At 37.8% G+C, this 17,918-nt stretch overlaps 1 protein-coding gene across 1 annotated transcript; it reads left to right on the top strand.

Annotated features, from left to right (window-relative positions):
* The first annotated feature begins 1,111 nt into the window (after nt 1-1,111).
* LOC140939110 (betaine--homocysteine S-methyltransferase 1-like) lies at nt 1,112-16,933 on the top strand. The gene is made up of 9 exons (XM_073388670.1): nt 1,112-1,207; nt 1,282-1,420; nt 4,496-4,611; nt 7,182-7,373; nt 8,673-8,820; nt 9,170-9,352; nt 10,922-11,052; nt 11,651-11,748; nt 13,825-16,933. Exons 1-9 carry the CDS (start codon nt 1,199-1,201, stop codon nt 14,024-14,026), a joined length of 1,218 nt encoding a protein of 405 aa, XP_073244771.1. The 5' UTR covers nt 1,112-1,198; the 3' UTR covers nt 14,027-16,933.
* The last annotated feature ends 985 nt before the right edge of the window (nt 16,934-17,918 follow it).

Genomic DNA, 17,918 nt, shown 5'->3' with positions numbered 1-17,918 from the left:
CATGTGTGCTCTGTGTGTTATGTGACTGTTCTTCTGAATCCATCCTTTTTTGTAAAAATCCTATTCTGGTACATAACTTTCTCTGCAGCTTTCCCCTCAACTTCTTAAATTTACAGCAAATTCAAGTTCATTACAACTGATCGTTACTTAAAATTTTCTCACACGATGTTTTCGCCATAAGCCCAAAATATTTTTCGTTACTTATTTTGTGAAACGCCGGGACACTAAAAGATGTTTCTCTGAGTTATCGAATAACAGGGATATCACTGAAATAAACCCGCTTTCAGCGCTTTATTTTTCGGAGTTGTTTTTATCCCTGTTCAGTGTCTTCAGTGTATAATTAATGCATGGGGGATATTGTTGTTTTTTTAGGTCAATTTATGTGGTGAAGCTTGATTCACAAAATGCTCCCTAGAGTGTTTTTACAGTGAGATATCGACAAAATTTCATCAGGGAGCACTAAGCCGTTTAAAAAAACGAAAAAATTTTTTACCCAATTTTTTTACCTTATCTCGTCCCCTCCATAACAACAGGCTACGGGAAAGTAAATTTAGTCTTAAATACAAAACGGGACTATTACTCCGTGACATAGCCTGTACACAGACGTTGTTTTATTTTTCTTTTTGCTCTCTTCGATAAGATCGGCGAGCGCGCGACCGCGCGACCGAAGCAAGCGAGCGAGAGCGAGAGGGAGCGCGGAACGCGAGAAAGAAAAATAATAGCTTCTTCTTCCCCCACCCCTACCCCCTTGCGCTGGAGGTCAATAAATCCGCCCGAGATTTGTTTTTTATCGCTACCGCTCAACGGACTTTGAAGAGAGAGGGTCCCGGAACAGGCTATCCGTGACACGGTCGTAAATTACGTAACCAAGCATAACCTGGGTCACTACTAGTTACTTCTCAAATGGAGAAGTTATCTATTGCATTAACTCGCTCCGGTCATCAACCACGTCTTGATTGACCTGAATGAATGAATGAATGAATGATCATGCAAAAGCAAGCACGTGCGAAGCAACGCCGGTTTTTGGCGGGCTGGTTTGAACCAATCAGAACGTGCGTTTTCTTTTGACCGGTTTCCAACCGGGTTGTTTCCGGTTTTATCGTGTATGTAGCGTAAATATAAAGGCACCGCGAAACACCGCCTTTGAAAATTGTTTCTTAATCGGTCGAGTGGACGCTCGCACCTTTTAGTAGGACAAATGGCAGCGGTAAGACTAACTGTAGACTTTTCCTTCCCAAAGAGCTCTTACTGAAATCATTTACTTATGTGTTTACTCCACAGAAGCGTGGCATTCTTGAAAGACTAGATGCTGGTGAAGTGGTAATTGGTGATGGCGGTTTCGTGTTTGCTCTAGAGAAACGGGGCTATGTTCAAGCTGGTCCGTGGACGCCAGAAGCCAATGTAGAGCACCCATCAGCAGGTAAAGAATTTAGCTAATCTGAAGTAAAAAACGTTGAAGACATTTTTCAAAACATAAGCTTATTTTCTGCGCGCTCTCATTTTGACCATCCCAAATTAAGCTAAAAGGTTAACGCCTCTAGCTAATTTCAGTGTCGTATTTAAATTTTTATTGCCTTATTTTATTGTGCTCAGAAGCGCTGAGTTGTACTGTACAGAATCTATGTGTAGCGACTGTTTAAGTTAAGTTAATCTACAGCCTACGTTTGAAACGCCCGATTGAAAATGCAAATTTTACGGTCAAAATCTATTTAAGTTGCATTTAAGCTCTTACTTCACATAATTTTTTTTCAGCTAAGCTGATGTAAGCGCAAGCTCTTAGTTGAAGTGGAGTGTTGGATCACATTGCTTCAATTTAAAATTATTGAAATTCAAAACATCGGGTGACCCTATTGGGTGGAGTGAGGGTACGGAACGGAATGAATGGCGGAATACACGGAATATTTTAGTATCTGCGCCTATCTGCGGAACCTAGCGAAATGCCTTTTTATATATTACAACTGCCTTTAGTTGACTAGTCTCCTTCGACGAGATAAAATAGTTTGTTACAATAATAACATTAATAGACTGTTCACAGTCCCCTTTTTTTCCGTAAGCTCGTCCAGTTCGAGCGCTCACGATCAATTTCACTGGCAGCCATTTTGTAATAGACCTCTTCAGCTTGTATGTTTTGTTTTCCCAATTGAGGTCCCAAGGGAACTTAAAGGAGCTGTGTCACGAAATTCTGCCAAGTTAGGTACGGTTATACAAAATGCCCGTTAAATCTAAGAGAAACATAAAAATAACCGCTTAAAACATTAAAGGAAGGTTAAAATAACACAACAGATACAACAGATGCCACGCATGGGCAAAACTGAGGAAGATTGAAACAGGTTGAAATTAGGGTTTTTGAAAACTGTTCAGCCTAATTATGTATCGGTCAAATCGAAGCTTCAACATGCCCCCCCCCCCCCCCCCCCCCGGGCATTTGACTTTTTTGAAAAATTATTGTTCAAATTCCCCCCTACCAGGGCCAAAATGTCATTCAAATGCCCCACACTGGGGTCCATTTAGGTGATCAAATGCCCCCACTGCGGGGACATTTCACAGGCACAAAAATGACAGAAGGACGGCGGAAACACCTTCAGTTGTCGAACAAAATCTTTATAAATATAACAAAAACTGAGAAACACTGTTAGCGTATTTACTACGAACAAAAGTCTCGTGCAAAGCGGCGGAAATCGCTGCTACAAGGTCACTGAATGCTCAGCTTTTCTTTCTCATGCATCATACAAAGCATTCTATAAAAAAGATCCCACATATTGAGATTACTACATCATGACCATTTCACTGACATGCATCATCGCTCACCTTATTAATTAACATACATGCAGTAGGTCAAAGTAGTTGACCTGAGCTTTTTATTTTATTTTATTTTATTTTATGTTGTTGTATTGAATCGCCGCTATAGGTATTGTATTTCATTGTAAACACAACAGTAAAATACATTCATACATTCAAAGACTGAATCCAATATTAAAAATTTAAAATTTAAATACTTCAAATATGCCACAAAGCTTGTTTAAGCCCTTTCCTCATAACCAATTGGCCAAAAAGGCACAAAGGCACAAAGCTTCGATTTGACCGATACATAACGGTTTATCTCTGCTGTTTGCAGCTTCAAAAATAATGCTCAGGAGACATATTTGTTTGTCTCGAATCTCTCACTTTGTCATTTACATGTAATTTCTTTGCTTACTTTAAGTTCCATAGCGATTGAGGGCGAGTAGTTGGCAAAATTAAACATGATGATCTGGACTGCCGTGACACAACCCCTTTAACCCCTAGTCTCATCATAAATTGTGCGACGTATGCACACGAACAAAGAAACAGTTCCCTAGAGTATTATCACACGACCTGTATAATTTGGGAAAGCAAAGCATACAAGCTAAAGAGGTCTATTGGATTCAAGTGTACCAAGAGGATGGGGCTCGGGGTTCCCAAACCATCCCATGCCGTTTAAGTAGTTTAAGCTAGACCTTGTCAAGATGGTCGCTTGTAGCGCTCATTCTTGACAATCTTGCAGGAAATTAGGGGACTTTGAAAAGTTTATAACACCATAACATTAATCAAGAGCTCTGGTTCCGAACAGGAAGTCCACTTAGCAGCTTTCCCGCTTGTTAGTGCATAAGTGATTTGGAATGTGGGACTATTATTCATGACCAACATTGAAGCACGGCATGACTGGTTCTGTCAGTTCTTTGAAGCCTGTTTTTGTCCTGAAACTTGGTCCTGCATAGGGTACTGGGTCCTAGCTTTTTAGGGGCATGGATAGACGTGTGCAGGCACTGAATGATTATACGCAGCTGACCCATCAATCAGCTTATGGCGCTTTGAGTACCAAATGACCATTTTGCGCTTACCATCAGTCAGAATTGGTTATACAGACTAGCCCACTTTGATCAGTCAACTGTCATGGTTGCCACGGGTCAGGAAATGGTCAGGGATAAAAATTTCTTCGTGGTAAAGGAAAAGTCAGGAAATTTCACTTCGAGTCAGGGAAAATGACCGCAAAAGTGACAGTTTAAGAGTACATTTGTACATTTTACGGACATGAATTGTGGTGTACTTGTAACATATTGTTAGTGGAATTGGATAACAAGCTGATGTTGGGTTTCTGGAAAATTATCCTTTTTGCATGTTCTATTGAGGAACTAGCAATTTATGTGCACTGCACATAACTTTCTGAAAGCATAAGTAAATGAATGGAAGGAATGGCTGTGAGGGGAGTACTGAGCAATTTGTCGAATTGTTGATTCAGTTGGTCAGGAAAAATTTTACATTTGTCAGGGAAAAGTCAGGAAATTTCAGAAATTTCTGGCTGTGGGAACCATGATTATGATGCCCATTTACTTTGTGGTTGAAAGTTTGACTTGTTTACAGTGGAATTCAGGCTGAAATGGTGTTAATTCCATCACCATTACATGTGGAGGGCCATGGACACAGCTACCTGCCCTTTGAAGTAAACCGATGTCCTATCTGCTTTTTCACATTTCAGTCAAAGAACTGCACAGGGAGTTTCTTCGTGCTGGTTCTGATGTCATGCAGACATTCACATTTTATGCCAGTGATGACAAACTTGGAAACAGGGGGAACAAAGCAGCAGAGATTGGGGTACAGTTTGTGTACCTGTATGTAAAACTAGTGAATTTAGAGGGGGACATTGAGCAGTGATTTTGTTACAATAGTTATTGTGAGTCCCAGTTAAGAAAAAATGTGTCTGAAATTGAAAATGCTTCAGTCTTTATGTAACCAGACAGTTAACCTGAAGACATACTCCAAAACTCTGTATTAAAGTATACTGAAATTAAAATGTATTCCTTCTATTTTAAAGCGCAACAAAGGCTAAAAGAACTAAATTATGCATCCTGAAACAACAGCCATAATAACTACCACAGAAATTGCACAAACGGGATGTTTTAACAAAAAAACACATGTTCAGATCAATCGATTAATCTTTGTGTCTCATGGGACGCATGCTATGTTATTTTGTGTCTTTGGGGGTTTTTATGCATCACAGACACAGGACGCAGAGGTAACAAAATCACTGCATTGAGGGGTACCCAATACTGCAATACCGTTAGAAAAAATGGCAAATACAAAAATACTGTGTCAAAAATCAAGAAAATATCAATACCACATATGCTTACTTGAAGTTGTATCCATCTTGCGTGTTAAAATATCTCAAGCATGTAAGCACCAGAAATCAACCTCAGCCATTGCAAGAAAATGTGGGAAGACCTCAAATCTGTTGGTGCAGCTGGTCATTGGATGCAACAGCAATTCCATTGTAGATGAAATATCCAAAATTGTGCTATCATTTACCATTATGTCTAAAGATTTAGGAATATTAACTTAAATTAACCTGGCTTACTATGTGTTTTGTGTTGCATACTGTATTGACTTGACAGAAGAGCACAAATGAACAGTTGCCAGAATGCCGTGAAGGATCATTTTTTCCTGAATTTTTTCAGCCAAAAGGATAAAAAACTGCATACGACAGGGCTTGATGATACTGCAATACTGCAAATTAAAATAAAATTAAAGAAATACTGCTTGAAAAAACTCAATACCGTTAACCCTTATGCCCCCTTTAATTTAGATGTGGCAAATGCAGGTTTGGGAACTTGGTTTTTGGAACATTCTTACCATATCAAGTCGAGTGGCATTCATTTTTTTAAGTATTGTTTTGATCATCTTTTCATTAACCTGCCCATGCAGATCCCAATCCTTTCTACTTCTTGTGATGTCATCAGTTTTTTAAAAAGTTAAAACAGTCAAGGACAACTTTGTCTTCTAACTTGTGCAAGGTGAAGAGATCTCTGAAACCATAACATAGTGAGCACAATTAAGTTAAGGAGGCAGAAGAAAAAGGCCAAAAAACCAAAACCAAGTAACATTGACTCAAAACTTCCTATGAATCTTGTTCCACTATACTACCTACCTACCTCTCCTTTCATTTGGTCTTAAGATCCTAATAGCTTTCTGAAAAGCTTTTCCCACTAACATGAAGCCTACTAAATGTCAATCAAAAGGAAAAAATGAGGCAAGAAAAGCGCAAAAGAAGAGGGGAGGAGAGATAGCGACGTAAAAGTCGAGACTTTTGTGTCCCTTCTGAATCCAAAACTTGATTCATAAATTTTGCTTTCTGTGTATGCCAGAATTTCAACTGTTGAAAGCTGGATGAGACGGCTGACATTAATTTTAACAGAATATGGCTCAAATAACTTCAAAATGCCTTTTTTGAAAAAGTTTCCGGGAGAGAATGAGTTACTTGGTGTTGTAATAAAATGCCTTTGCTTCCAGTTTTGATCTGTTCATAAAAAGGTGTAATCTTTATTCTTCGATTCTTTGAATTAATTAGAAGGATGCTGATAAGATGTAATGAAGTATGTGCATTTTCAGGTGCTTTTTTTTAAATTCAATTTTTTGCTTCTTTAGATGAAATTGATTCCCTTCTTGGTATAGTAGTTCTCAATAGGCCCAAGTACCCCCTTTCATCCTTGCCCAATTGAATATCAAGCAAACTTCCATTAAATCTTTATAGCACTGTTTTAGGTAAACAGTGTACTGTCACTATAAAGAATTGGTTCACGTTCTTAAACTTCAACTTGTTTAATCAGAACGTAGTGAACTCACAAGCGGCCATGACAGTAAACTATGACAAAAGCGTGCCGAGCACGTACATGTCAATACTAAAATCTGATTGGACAATGCAATATTGTCACAGTCACAACAACCATAACTTTTCAAAAATGTTTGGAAAGCTAATGTTAAGTTCAGCAGATGGAACTCTCTGCAAACAGTGATTTGTAACTTATTAAGAGCTGTCACTAAGATTTTAAGGCACAGGGTATATTCAAATAGTATTCAGGGAATTGAAGATGCAAGAAAGTTTTTTCCTGTTTTGTTTTTCCTTTCATCTCCAATGAAAGTACATGTAGCTGAGGGTCCTGTCTGACACTCAATTACAGCCCTGTTTTTTTTTTCCCTGAAATGAATTGCCTTTTTTAAAAAAAAGCATAGTGCTATTATGCAAAGAGGGAAAGGAAATTTCAGAACCCTTAAAACCTCTCCTAGGTTACACCATACCTCTGAACTACATTTATTGAGATGTTTGGTTTAGGTGTACGGTTTTCAGACTATCTTAATAATGTCTACCTTGTTTTCATTCTTGTCAACAGTGCAACACCATTAACCAAGCTGCCTGTGACATTGCTTTTGAAGTAGCGAAAGAGGGAGATGCTTTGGTTTGTGGCGGTATCTCTCAGACGCCAACGTACTTGAGTGGCAAAGGAAAAGAGGCTTGTCAGAAAGAATTCAATAAGCAAATTGAAATCTTTGTGAAGAATGATGTTGATTTCTTAATTGCAGAGGTGTGGGGTACTTCTTAGCACAAAGTTAAAATAATTACGTAGTTGAACACCCAGGGGAATGCTCAAAGTTTTTATACAGGGAGACTCTACCCAGATGTCTAACCCCCTTCTCTCTTATACACCATTTTTGAACCAAAAGGTACTCCTCATATACCTACCATATAAAAAAGATACTTTCCTCAAATACAGCAAAAACCCTAAACTAAGAACCTGGTTTTTAAGAACCTGTTAGGCTCACCATTAGGCTCCCTCTATACAAGATCCTGTTTAGCCTAAAATTTGAAACGGGTTCTTGTTTTCTAAAATCTGCGTAAAAAATTCTTTACAATAAGAATAAAATAAGTCAACAATCAGGATCCCCTTTGGAGACAAAAGCTGCCTTATCACTTCATCTGCAATGTAATTGTATGCAAATTTGATATAAGGAATAAGCTGAAAACCACTAAATGCTCTTAGTTCCAATAAATTTTTTCATTGGAAAATAACCACCTATGAAAACCAAAACAGCCTAAATTTGTGTTAAGTACCATTTATGTAAGAACCTGTTTACGCTAACTTAAGAAAATGTAGGTAGTCATGGGTTTTTAAGTTTACTGTTAGTATCTATTTAAAACCTCTTCTTCCCTTTCTGAACCCCTGCGATGAAGGAGGAGAGAGTAAGGTGTCTGTTTGATATTTTTGATAAAAGGCCCTTTTAGTTGCTCAGTTGAAAGATTTATCTACCCTTCATATGCTTAAACTCGTGGAATCCCTACCCTTGTACAACCTGAAGCCTGAAAAATGCCCCCGAAAGGGGGCATATTAATAGCAACCTTTTCTGCCCTGGCAAAAAGTCAATTCATTCATTTGTGTTAATGAGAACCTCTACACAACAGCACTGACCACCAAATGTATGTGTACCAGTGGGCAGCCAGTTGCCACGGAAACCTCAGTAACCAAAATAGCTAAATTTGTAAGCAAAAATAATGATGTACACCTAATGTACTCACCAGGGCCGAGTTGTTCAAAGCTGGGTTAAGATAACCCACAGTTAGTGCGAGATATAAGTTCAGATATTAATTATCCGAGAAAAATGCTTTTGAACATAAAAAAGAACCCGGGTTAAATTTAACCCTGGGTTAAGTGCTAATCGGCCTTCGAACAACTGGGCCCAGATGTTTTTTGCTTTTAATTCAGAAAATGTTTTTGTCCTAAACAGAGGTGAATTCTGTTGTGTAATTTAAAACCTTATGATAGTGTTCTATTATTGTTTCAAAAATACTTATAAAGGGAGTTATTGAAGTATTGTTATATTCTTAGTACTTTGAGCATGTAGAAGAAGCTGAATGGGCAGTGGAATCATGCAAAGCCACAGGCAAACCTACTGCTGTTTCACTATGCATTGGACCTGAAGGGGATTTGCATGGTATTCCTACAGGAGAATGTGGAGTGCGCTTGGCCCGTGCAGGTATTTACTTAAGTAAAAGCGGGAATGCCCTACTTCTGTTGTGAACAGATCGGAGTCACCAGTTAGTGTTGAGTGATTAGGTAATGCTTGCTTAGGTTAACTTGGATGTAACATAAATGATCGTGGCTTTCAATTTATTGCCTTGTATTACTTATTCAGAAATTATGTCTTTCTTCCCAACTCACTCAACTCCCTGGAGTAGCCTGAGTTCTTCTCTCGTACTGCCTATCACCAAGGAGTATTGACATTGAAACTAACTAAATTGAGAACGTTGATTCAGATACTGTAGCCAAGGTCCAGCTCATTACGCCCCTCTGATCAACCAAATCACATTTGCTTCTTTTTTTAGGCGCGGATATCGTTGGAATTAATTGTCACTTTGGTCCTGATCAGTGTATTGAAGCGTGTCGTTTAATGAAGGAGGCCCTTGATGCAGCTGGGATTAAAAAGCATTTGATAGTCCAACCTCTTGGGTATTTAACTCCTGATGCTGGCAAGCAGGGATTCATTGATCTGCCAGAGTTTCCTTTTGGTTAGTTTTGACTGTAGTTTGCTTTGAAAATCAATGGCAAAGTGTAGTGCATCCCCACAGGCAACTACCCTTGCTGTCCAAGAATAGGTTTTCTGCTTTGAAATAAATATTACAGGAGCAATGTTAATTCTGCTTCTAACAACATTTTTTATAAGAAGCAACAATATTGCAGTCTGATACCAAATCATAATATATAGATTTAGCCAGGGCTAAAAGCGAAGCGCTCTATAAAATTTATAGTTTGTTCAAACAAAGTATAAAATCATGTAATGCTAAGCGGCGAAGGCTACGCCGAAGAATGGTGAAAAACAACAATAGGTCTAATTAGCGAAAAAGCAACTTTGCACGTGCAGCACACTTTTTTTGTACATTTCTTTGCCATTGTTTTGCACAACTACAACGTGAAACTTCCAGAAACTTCTTAGTTGCACGTTTTTTTCGTTCACTTTTTTTCACTGCCGCTCATTTTCACCTTGCATTGGTGGCCGCTAGCATTTCTCATTTTGTCACCGCCGTTAGAAAATTTTCATCTTGTTGTTCCAACAAAAAAAAGTCTCCTTTGTTTTTAATCTCTCGCTCTAATCTCTGTCGCCCTTTTTCTTGTTGAGCTTCGCTGGCCTGCCGCCTACTTTCTCTTTTTCTCTGTGTTTCTCTTGCTCTATATTCCAAATTTGTGGACATGACAATTAATCTAAGCTTAACAGTTTAGAAAACACGGATACAGAGACAATTTCCGCTTCCCATTTTCCTCTTCATTGACTCTTTAGTTGTTTCTGCTTTACAAGACGCAGGTAGCTATGCGATTTCCCGTCAAAATAACCTCGAGTTGCATTTGGGTTGCCATACCTGTTGATTGAGTTATTTTACATTGGTATGCCTGTGGTGCGGGCAGTCGGTGTATGGTCACGTGATTACCAAATTTTCTTGGATGGGTAGTTTACCACATTTTCTTACCCATGGTGCTCCGCTGCGCGCTTTGCGCGCAACAGCTCCCCTATAATTCCTGTTAAAGGAAATGAGTGGTGTGTAGAGTTTGAGGCTATCTTATATACCTGGGCGTAGCTCTCATTCTCTTACAGTTATTTCACTGGACTCTCTTTAACCTGGAACTGTTTATCACCAAAAAATTTGCGATTAAAAACACTTTTGAACCAAAAATTCTGCTGTATATTTTCTTTTTTGTGTTTTTTTGATCCATTTTGGTCTTTAGCTCTTTTGCCGTAAACCACAACTAACAGGGCCTTGCTCCCGTACCCCTCTGGGGACTCGGTGGCCCCCATACCCCTCACCTATTGGAAGGCCTCCAGTCCCCATTGCCATCTACTTCTCCTCTTATTCTCTAGTAACTTGAAGTCTTAATTTTGACAACCATGCAAGGGAGCCAAAAATCAGTTTGAGATTTTGATATTTCCAAATTATCATTGTTTATTTAGTTTCACACGGAGAAGTTCGTAGGATTTCATCAAAAATGTCTTTATGGGAGGCTAGGCTATGTTGCAACGTACCAATATTCATAGATGTAGATGTCTTGAAAAGTTGGTACACTGAGAATGTTAACCCCCTTTCTAGCCCTAGAGCCTCGTGTAATGACAAGATGGGATGCTCACAAGTTTGCTCGTGATGCATATAATGCTGGAATTCGGTACATTGGAGGCTGTTGTGGAATTGAACCGTACCATATAAGAGCTGTTGCAGAGGAGGTAACTTTAATTTCTTTGCTGTTAAAGGCTCAAGTATTCTCAGAATTAAATACATGTATGTTGCTCACAGCTGTGTGGGTGGTTCATAACAATTTGCGAAGCATCAAAATTAATATTTTCTTGTTTTGTCCTAGACAGATTGAGATTAAGCTATTTTAGGTATTTCTTGAAAAAATAGTTATTGTCACACTATAAACAAACGTAAGTTACATCTCCACCAAGAGATTGCCTGTAGGCTAGTGCTGCAATGGATGGGTGGTGGGAGGGGGTATCTGTGTATATGTGCTGATGTGAAGGGATAATGGCTTTCAAGGACATGCAGTCTTGTCTGGGGTAAGAAAAAACTTAAAAGCTTTTACAAAAAGAGGAACTTAAAAAAGCACCTGTGGGCTTTGAGAATTTTGATGGCTAATAACCAAATCTTAAAACCCATAATGTATTTTATTTGCACAAAACCAGTCCCCTCCTCTCCTTGCATGGGCTTAGGGCAATATTCCCTCTATTACATTTTCTGGTGGAGATACATCAATGATTGATATAATCTTGTAAAAGTTTAAGCAAAATTAATTGATATTTTTCCTTTTTATGTTAATGTCAGTTGGCCAAAGAAAGAGGAAAGCTGCCACTGTCTAGTAGCAAACATGGCCAGTGGGGAGAAGGACTCCGATTACACACTAAACCATGGGTTCGTGCCAGGTGAGAAAATAGAAATTTTCAAAGCTATCAGTACAGTCAAACCGCCATGTGCAACTGCCTTCCATAAGCAACTGTCGATTCAAAACACCAAAATTTTCTCAGTCAAAGCCTTACAGTTGGAACCTCTAGTAAACAACCACCTCCTGTAAGCGACCGCAACCACTTTTTGGGCTTGACGGTTAATGATATTCCATTGTTTTTAACCTCTTGTAAGCAACCACTTGACGTATTCTCTGATCTCTATTTTCACTGTGTGCACTGTGTTACTTAGAATAGAGTTCTTAAGTGTAATGTCATAAAAATATTAAATTTGTGAAACTATGGGATTTTTGGGGTTATTATGAAAGAACAACATCCAAAGGCCTACTTGCCAAACATTAGAATTTTAGGGCAGATTGTCTTTGAGATGTTAGCCTAGTTATGCTCTGATGACTCCATACAAATCTTTCTAAATTTGACTCAGTTCTTGACATTAGGAACCAAGTCAAATTTAGAGGGATTTGTATGGAGTCGTCAGAGCAAAATGGTACTAGTATCTCCAAAACAATTTACCCCACAAAGGCACTTTTTGGCAAGTAGGCCTTGCAGATGCTGTTCTTTCAAAATATCCCAACAAACCCCATAATTTCACAAATCTAATTCTTATGACATCATCACTTTAAAACTATATATACAAAGACCTTTAGTGAGAACATAGAACTGCACATATCCTAACTTAGGCATTGCATGCAATAAATATTATCTTGCATAAAGTAGATGTGCCTGGGCCTCTTCTCGGAAGAGCCCCCTGTGGTTCGATTCTCGTAATGAACACCTCCCGTAAGCGACCACTCAGTCTTTGTATTTTGGGTGGTCGCTCGCGCAGCAGAGCTAAAGTGCAGGTCACAGGTAAGGACAGGTCACACACAAAAACAATAGGACACTGGACAAAACTGTTCTTCATTGGCATTTTATTATACAAAATAAAACAAGCCAAGGAACCTCAATTTTTTCTGTTCTGAACTTTACCAAATTCCACCCATGAGAAAATATATTCATGTTGATCATGCAAGGAGGACTTGCGTTACAGCATAACCAAATTTGGTAACGAAATCACAAAGGTATGCAAAATCACGTGATTTGTAGAAAAAAAACGAATCTCAAAACAAAGGGTTATTGCATTAAGAATATCGTGACGTGTTTTTGGATGTTTTGAACAGTTGATGGGAAAACAGAGGAAAAACTTTAGGACAGTGTAAAACTTATTTGACCACTTAAATACATGGCAACTTTCTTCAGACTTTCCTCATCTTAAACTCCTCTTGCCACTCGATGTGTCTTCCATCTCTTTTGAAGGTGGCGGCCTGTTGCTCGGGCTTCGTACCAGTCACAAAATGCTGCTGTGTTAAAGCGTAGTCGGCCAGCAACTTCAAACACTGCTATTTGGGCTTCTCAAATAGTTGCTGGACCATATTTCTCGGCTCTTCTCCCAAGAGCCTGCCATTTTCTCACGTTCTGTTGCACAACAGCTTGAAATAACTGTTGGATTTGCCTCGTGGTCCTTAGGTGGTAGCATTCGGCCATCACAAGTTGAATCTTTGACTCTGTAAACTGCTGATGTATCAAAGGATTACAGTGCTGTGTGTCAATGACTCAATTGAAGAAATTGGACAATAACTAGTCTGAAAACGGCCTTTGCTAGGTAACCAAAACTTGTCAAACAAATGTAACTACAGATTACTCGTTAACATATAAACAGTCCTTATGTAATGTTTAGGAACAGAAACTACATTTTTCGGCATATGTCCTGTAACCTGTGGCCTGTCCAGTGATCTGCACTTTAGCCCCGCCATCGCTTACAGAAGGTTTGACTGTATTCCAACTTAAAAATGTTAAGTAGAAGATACGGGCTGAATTTTACCATTTGCTATATTTAGTATATGCCAAAAAGAACTTCGCATAGTTTTCTAGATGGGAGCAGGGAAGTCACCCAAATAGTAATCAAGTAGGAAGGTTATTATTTTTGTTTTGTTTTTTTCATGATTTCAAAGTAAAAAGGTTAAATAGCTTGACAGGAAATCATTGATATACTTACAGGGCTCGTAGAGGGTATTGGGAGAATCTCAAGCCATCAAGTGGTAGGCCAAAATGTGCTGGTTTGTCCACACCAGACAACTGGGGAGTCACTGCTGGTGACAAAGACCTGTGTCAACACAAAGAAAGTACTACTCAGGAAGAGATGGATGCTGTCATCAGCCAAGCCAAACAAAGGGCAGAAGTTGTAAATGGTAGTCATTGACAAGAGGTTATTATGGCACATACGTGGACTTCTGAAGCACAAAAAATAATTATATATACACACCTGTAGGTAGAAAAATCCCTGTAATAACCCAGACTACTTTTCAAGGTTAGCCTTTTAAGGTTCCTTTCATATCTGGCATTAGAATGTAGACAATTACAAAGTGAAGAACAGAAACTTTCTTTTTTGCAACCATCTCTCATAACAATGAGCACCCCTTCCAACTCACCGAAATTTTCCCACCAGCCAAAATACATACTAAGGTTGAAAACTCTTGTGAACAACCACCTCTCATTAGCAACAAAGACAACTTTTTGGGTTTCCTCTTTTCACGATTTTCTAATAGACCCTTCCATGTGATAAAAGCAAGCAAAGACATTGCTCCACAAAGCAGCAAAATTTTACAGACATTTGTATGGTGGGGCCCCCACCACACAGATGTCTGTAAAATTTGATGACTTTGCAGAGCAAGTTAGTTTTTAACAAGTCACATTTAAACTTGTCATCTTTTATTTTTATAAAGCATTCTTTTTAGCCGTGTTCACAGATTTTCGCTATTAATTTTGGTCCCAGTCAAAAGTTGAAAATTATCCATGAAAGGGTCTATTAAGATCTTCTTTCAGGGTTCGTACAGAGTCTTGAATTCTTGACAAAGTCTTGAAATTTGACCAGCAATTTTCCAGACCTGGAAAATGTTGGGAAAATGATATATCTTGAGTTTTCATTCAAAGCCACAACAAATGCTTCAGAAGTAAAATCTTTTTCATTTTGGTCAAATCTAATTCAATCTCGCCCTTATGTTTGCAGTGCATCACAAAAAAAGCTTATTCCTGAGAGTTTTGTTTTTTCATTGTTGGAAAAAAGTCCAGAAAAAGTTTTGAATTTTGGATACAAAAACCTGTGTGAACGCTGTTCTTTACAACCTAAGTTTAAGATGTTTAACTGCTAGAATACTGGGAATTTCAGCCTACAGAACACCAGTCAAATAGGTTTTCCTAAAATATCTGTATAACATTTAGAGGTTTTGTAAAACTTGATAGTTTGTGGTTAAACAGATTGATTGGATTAAAGCAGCATAATTAACAATAATGCCATGGATTCAGCTTGCGTATCATGTATGTTGTGAAGATTTGTGCATATATCAGAGGGTGTATATCCACCTCTGCTGATAAAACCATTGCAAGAGCACCATAAATCTTCACAAATTATCATGTAAAAACTGAATCCAACAACTAGTGTTTCATTCAAAATATTAATTTCCATCGTAAAACATGCTTACCTCAATCTATGAAAATTTCCTGTCTTCAGTGCCAGCTAGTTATGAAGAACTAGCCAGCAGAATTACTTTAAGCCAATCAGAAATGGTGAACTATTTTGAATAATATTTGTCGTAATAACTGAATCCTGGGTATTAAGTAATGATCTGGGTAAGACGGGAAGCAATTTATTGTTTTGGTGTAATACGCTTTCCTCACATAAAAATGTTTTCATTTTCACACAGAGAATGCATAATCCTACAAAAAGGCAGGTTATGGAATAAAATGTCTTAAAATTCGATCTTTGAAAGGTGTGTTTCTGTGTTGAAGGATTTCGACCAATCATAAGAGTCAATAGCCAAAAAACATTTACAATTTTACACATTCCTCACGTAGGATTTTCTGCGTAACTTGGACTGAGATAAGATTTTGTTATAAGGAAGTTGGTTGGAAAACAAGGGATACATTTGCATGCTGCTTTGCAAGATTTCATAAACTTTGATTTTTAAACCAATCAGAAGTGCCATAGAGACAATAGTAAAGTTGCCACCTCTTTGCATTCCAACGTGTTCATTGCGTTTGGTTCTTTCCTTCTTATCTGGACCATTACTTAAAGCCCTTACTATTTTTCGATTGACTTGTACATTAATAAGTAACTATTTACCTTTTCATACATACATGTATAGCAGACATTTCCATCAAGTACAATCTGATCTAGTTAGACAGAAATAAGTGTAGCCCTTGAACCTGTTCAAGTGACCAATGTTTAATTTCTCTTTATAGAAACTTTGCTCAATCAAACATAAAGGTTGTTTAAAAAAAAAAGATCAACAAGTTTAATTATTGATTTTGAGACAAATTCTCCTCATTCATACAAAAGGAAATTTGCAGAGAACAGTTAGGAGGTGAAAGGTAGCAACTCCTAATCCTGAGGACAGTAGCTCTTCATTAAAACAACATAATATTAAATGGAACTGCTGGAAAGTTCATCAGTTGCCTCAGAACAGGTTCAAATTAAGAAATATCTGAACTTTTATTCTGTACATACCAAAACACACTGATTAGTACCATGCATGAAAACTGCCAAAAAAATGTTTCCTATCAATGGTGATCATTATGATAGTATTTTCAGTTAACAAACTTAATGTTTGTATACTAATGTGCTCTTGGAATCATTAGCAATCAAGAAAGTATTGTTATAATAAGTTTAATACAAAAATGAACGTGAAATTCAGTTTAACTGAAAGTGATTTTTAAAATGATCTTTACATGGAATCTGAGTCACATTAATTTAAAGATAAGACCCTGTATTATGTCTTTAGGTAAAACTTAAAAAAATAGTTTCCCTAGTCTCTTTTAAAACAGTTCAGCTTCCAACCTTTATACACCTAATACTTAAAATGTGTCATATTGAATGTGTCATACCATAAAAGTCTCTTTTACAAGAATTCAGAACTCTTGACACGTCTAATGGCTGCTGAGTCACTAGGTATAACAAAATTCTTTTTCATATGGCAGACCCAGGTGATGCAAATGTTGTTCAAAAAAGGTGTTGTCATAATTGACAGGAACATATTCAATTAACGTTTATCAATTAAGACTACTACATAGGTAGAAGATGGTGTAGAAAATAAAGTGTCATGGAGTTTCAGTAGTTTGATAACTGGTAGTTTTGTTAGGTTCTAATAACAAGAACACCCTTAAAAATGTTAAGTTGAGCTTGCTTGGAGATTAGATAGGAAATGAGGAGGCAATAAATTCTACACAAAACAGGATTTCTTCATTTAAAGCTTTTCACGTCCTACTTTTTCAACAGATATGTACTCTCCAGGATATTCACTTTATACATTGTATTCAACAAATTGATTCTGAATTGATTGAGTATGCATGTATAAAAACTCAAAATTTGAGATAATATACGTCATTGCCAATATTTTTGCATGCTCATCACGAGATCATTAATTTGCATACAATGAAAGATTACAATGCCTCACCATTGAAGGTTGCTCATTAAGATCCTTCTTTTTTTGACCACTGAAAATATTCACTTGTTCCAAAGTAATCAAGAAGCCCTGCCAGGATAAATTCTGAAAAGTGACATGACCCAAAAAGTAGCGACAGAGCGTAAAATGAAATCACGACAAGAGACAAGTTCCCTCAGCCAAATTGCAACAGCAACGGCAAAGCCAAGAGTAAGCAACGAAGAATGTTGGACTGGCTAATTTATCACCAGTCTGAATGCCAAGGAGAAGACATTTTCGTCAATTTTCCCTGTGCCTCAAAGAACGTCTCTTGTCAGTGAGCTTCAGTGGAGTCCCTTCTGTGAATTGTGTTAATTGTTAATGGTGATATATAGATGTTCGATACACCACATGTCACCTGAGAAACTGCATAACTATAATGGTTTCTTTACAATACATCACTGTCCCCCTTTTCTATAATTCCGAAAAGACAGAATTTTTGTTCAATTTCCGAAAGAAAGGTGAAGCATAGATGTTTTAAAATTCAGACGAGTGACATCGGACCACCCCCTGGCAGGGCCTCAACCAACGCTTTTGAGTGATAGAATTCCTGGACTGACCCATTTCAGAAAAGATCGATATCTTTTTCATTAATCTTTCCTTATCTTTCTTCGC

The sequence above is a fragment of the Porites lutea genome, chromosome 5 (genome assembly GCF_958299795.1).
Source record: "Porites lutea chromosome 5, jaPorLute2.1, whole genome shotgun sequence".
NCBI classification, from domain to species: domain Eukaryota; kingdom Metazoa; phylum Cnidaria; class Anthozoa; order Scleractinia; family Poritidae; genus Porites; species Porites lutea.
This window is presented reverse-complemented; position numbering and strand designations above follow the sequence as displayed.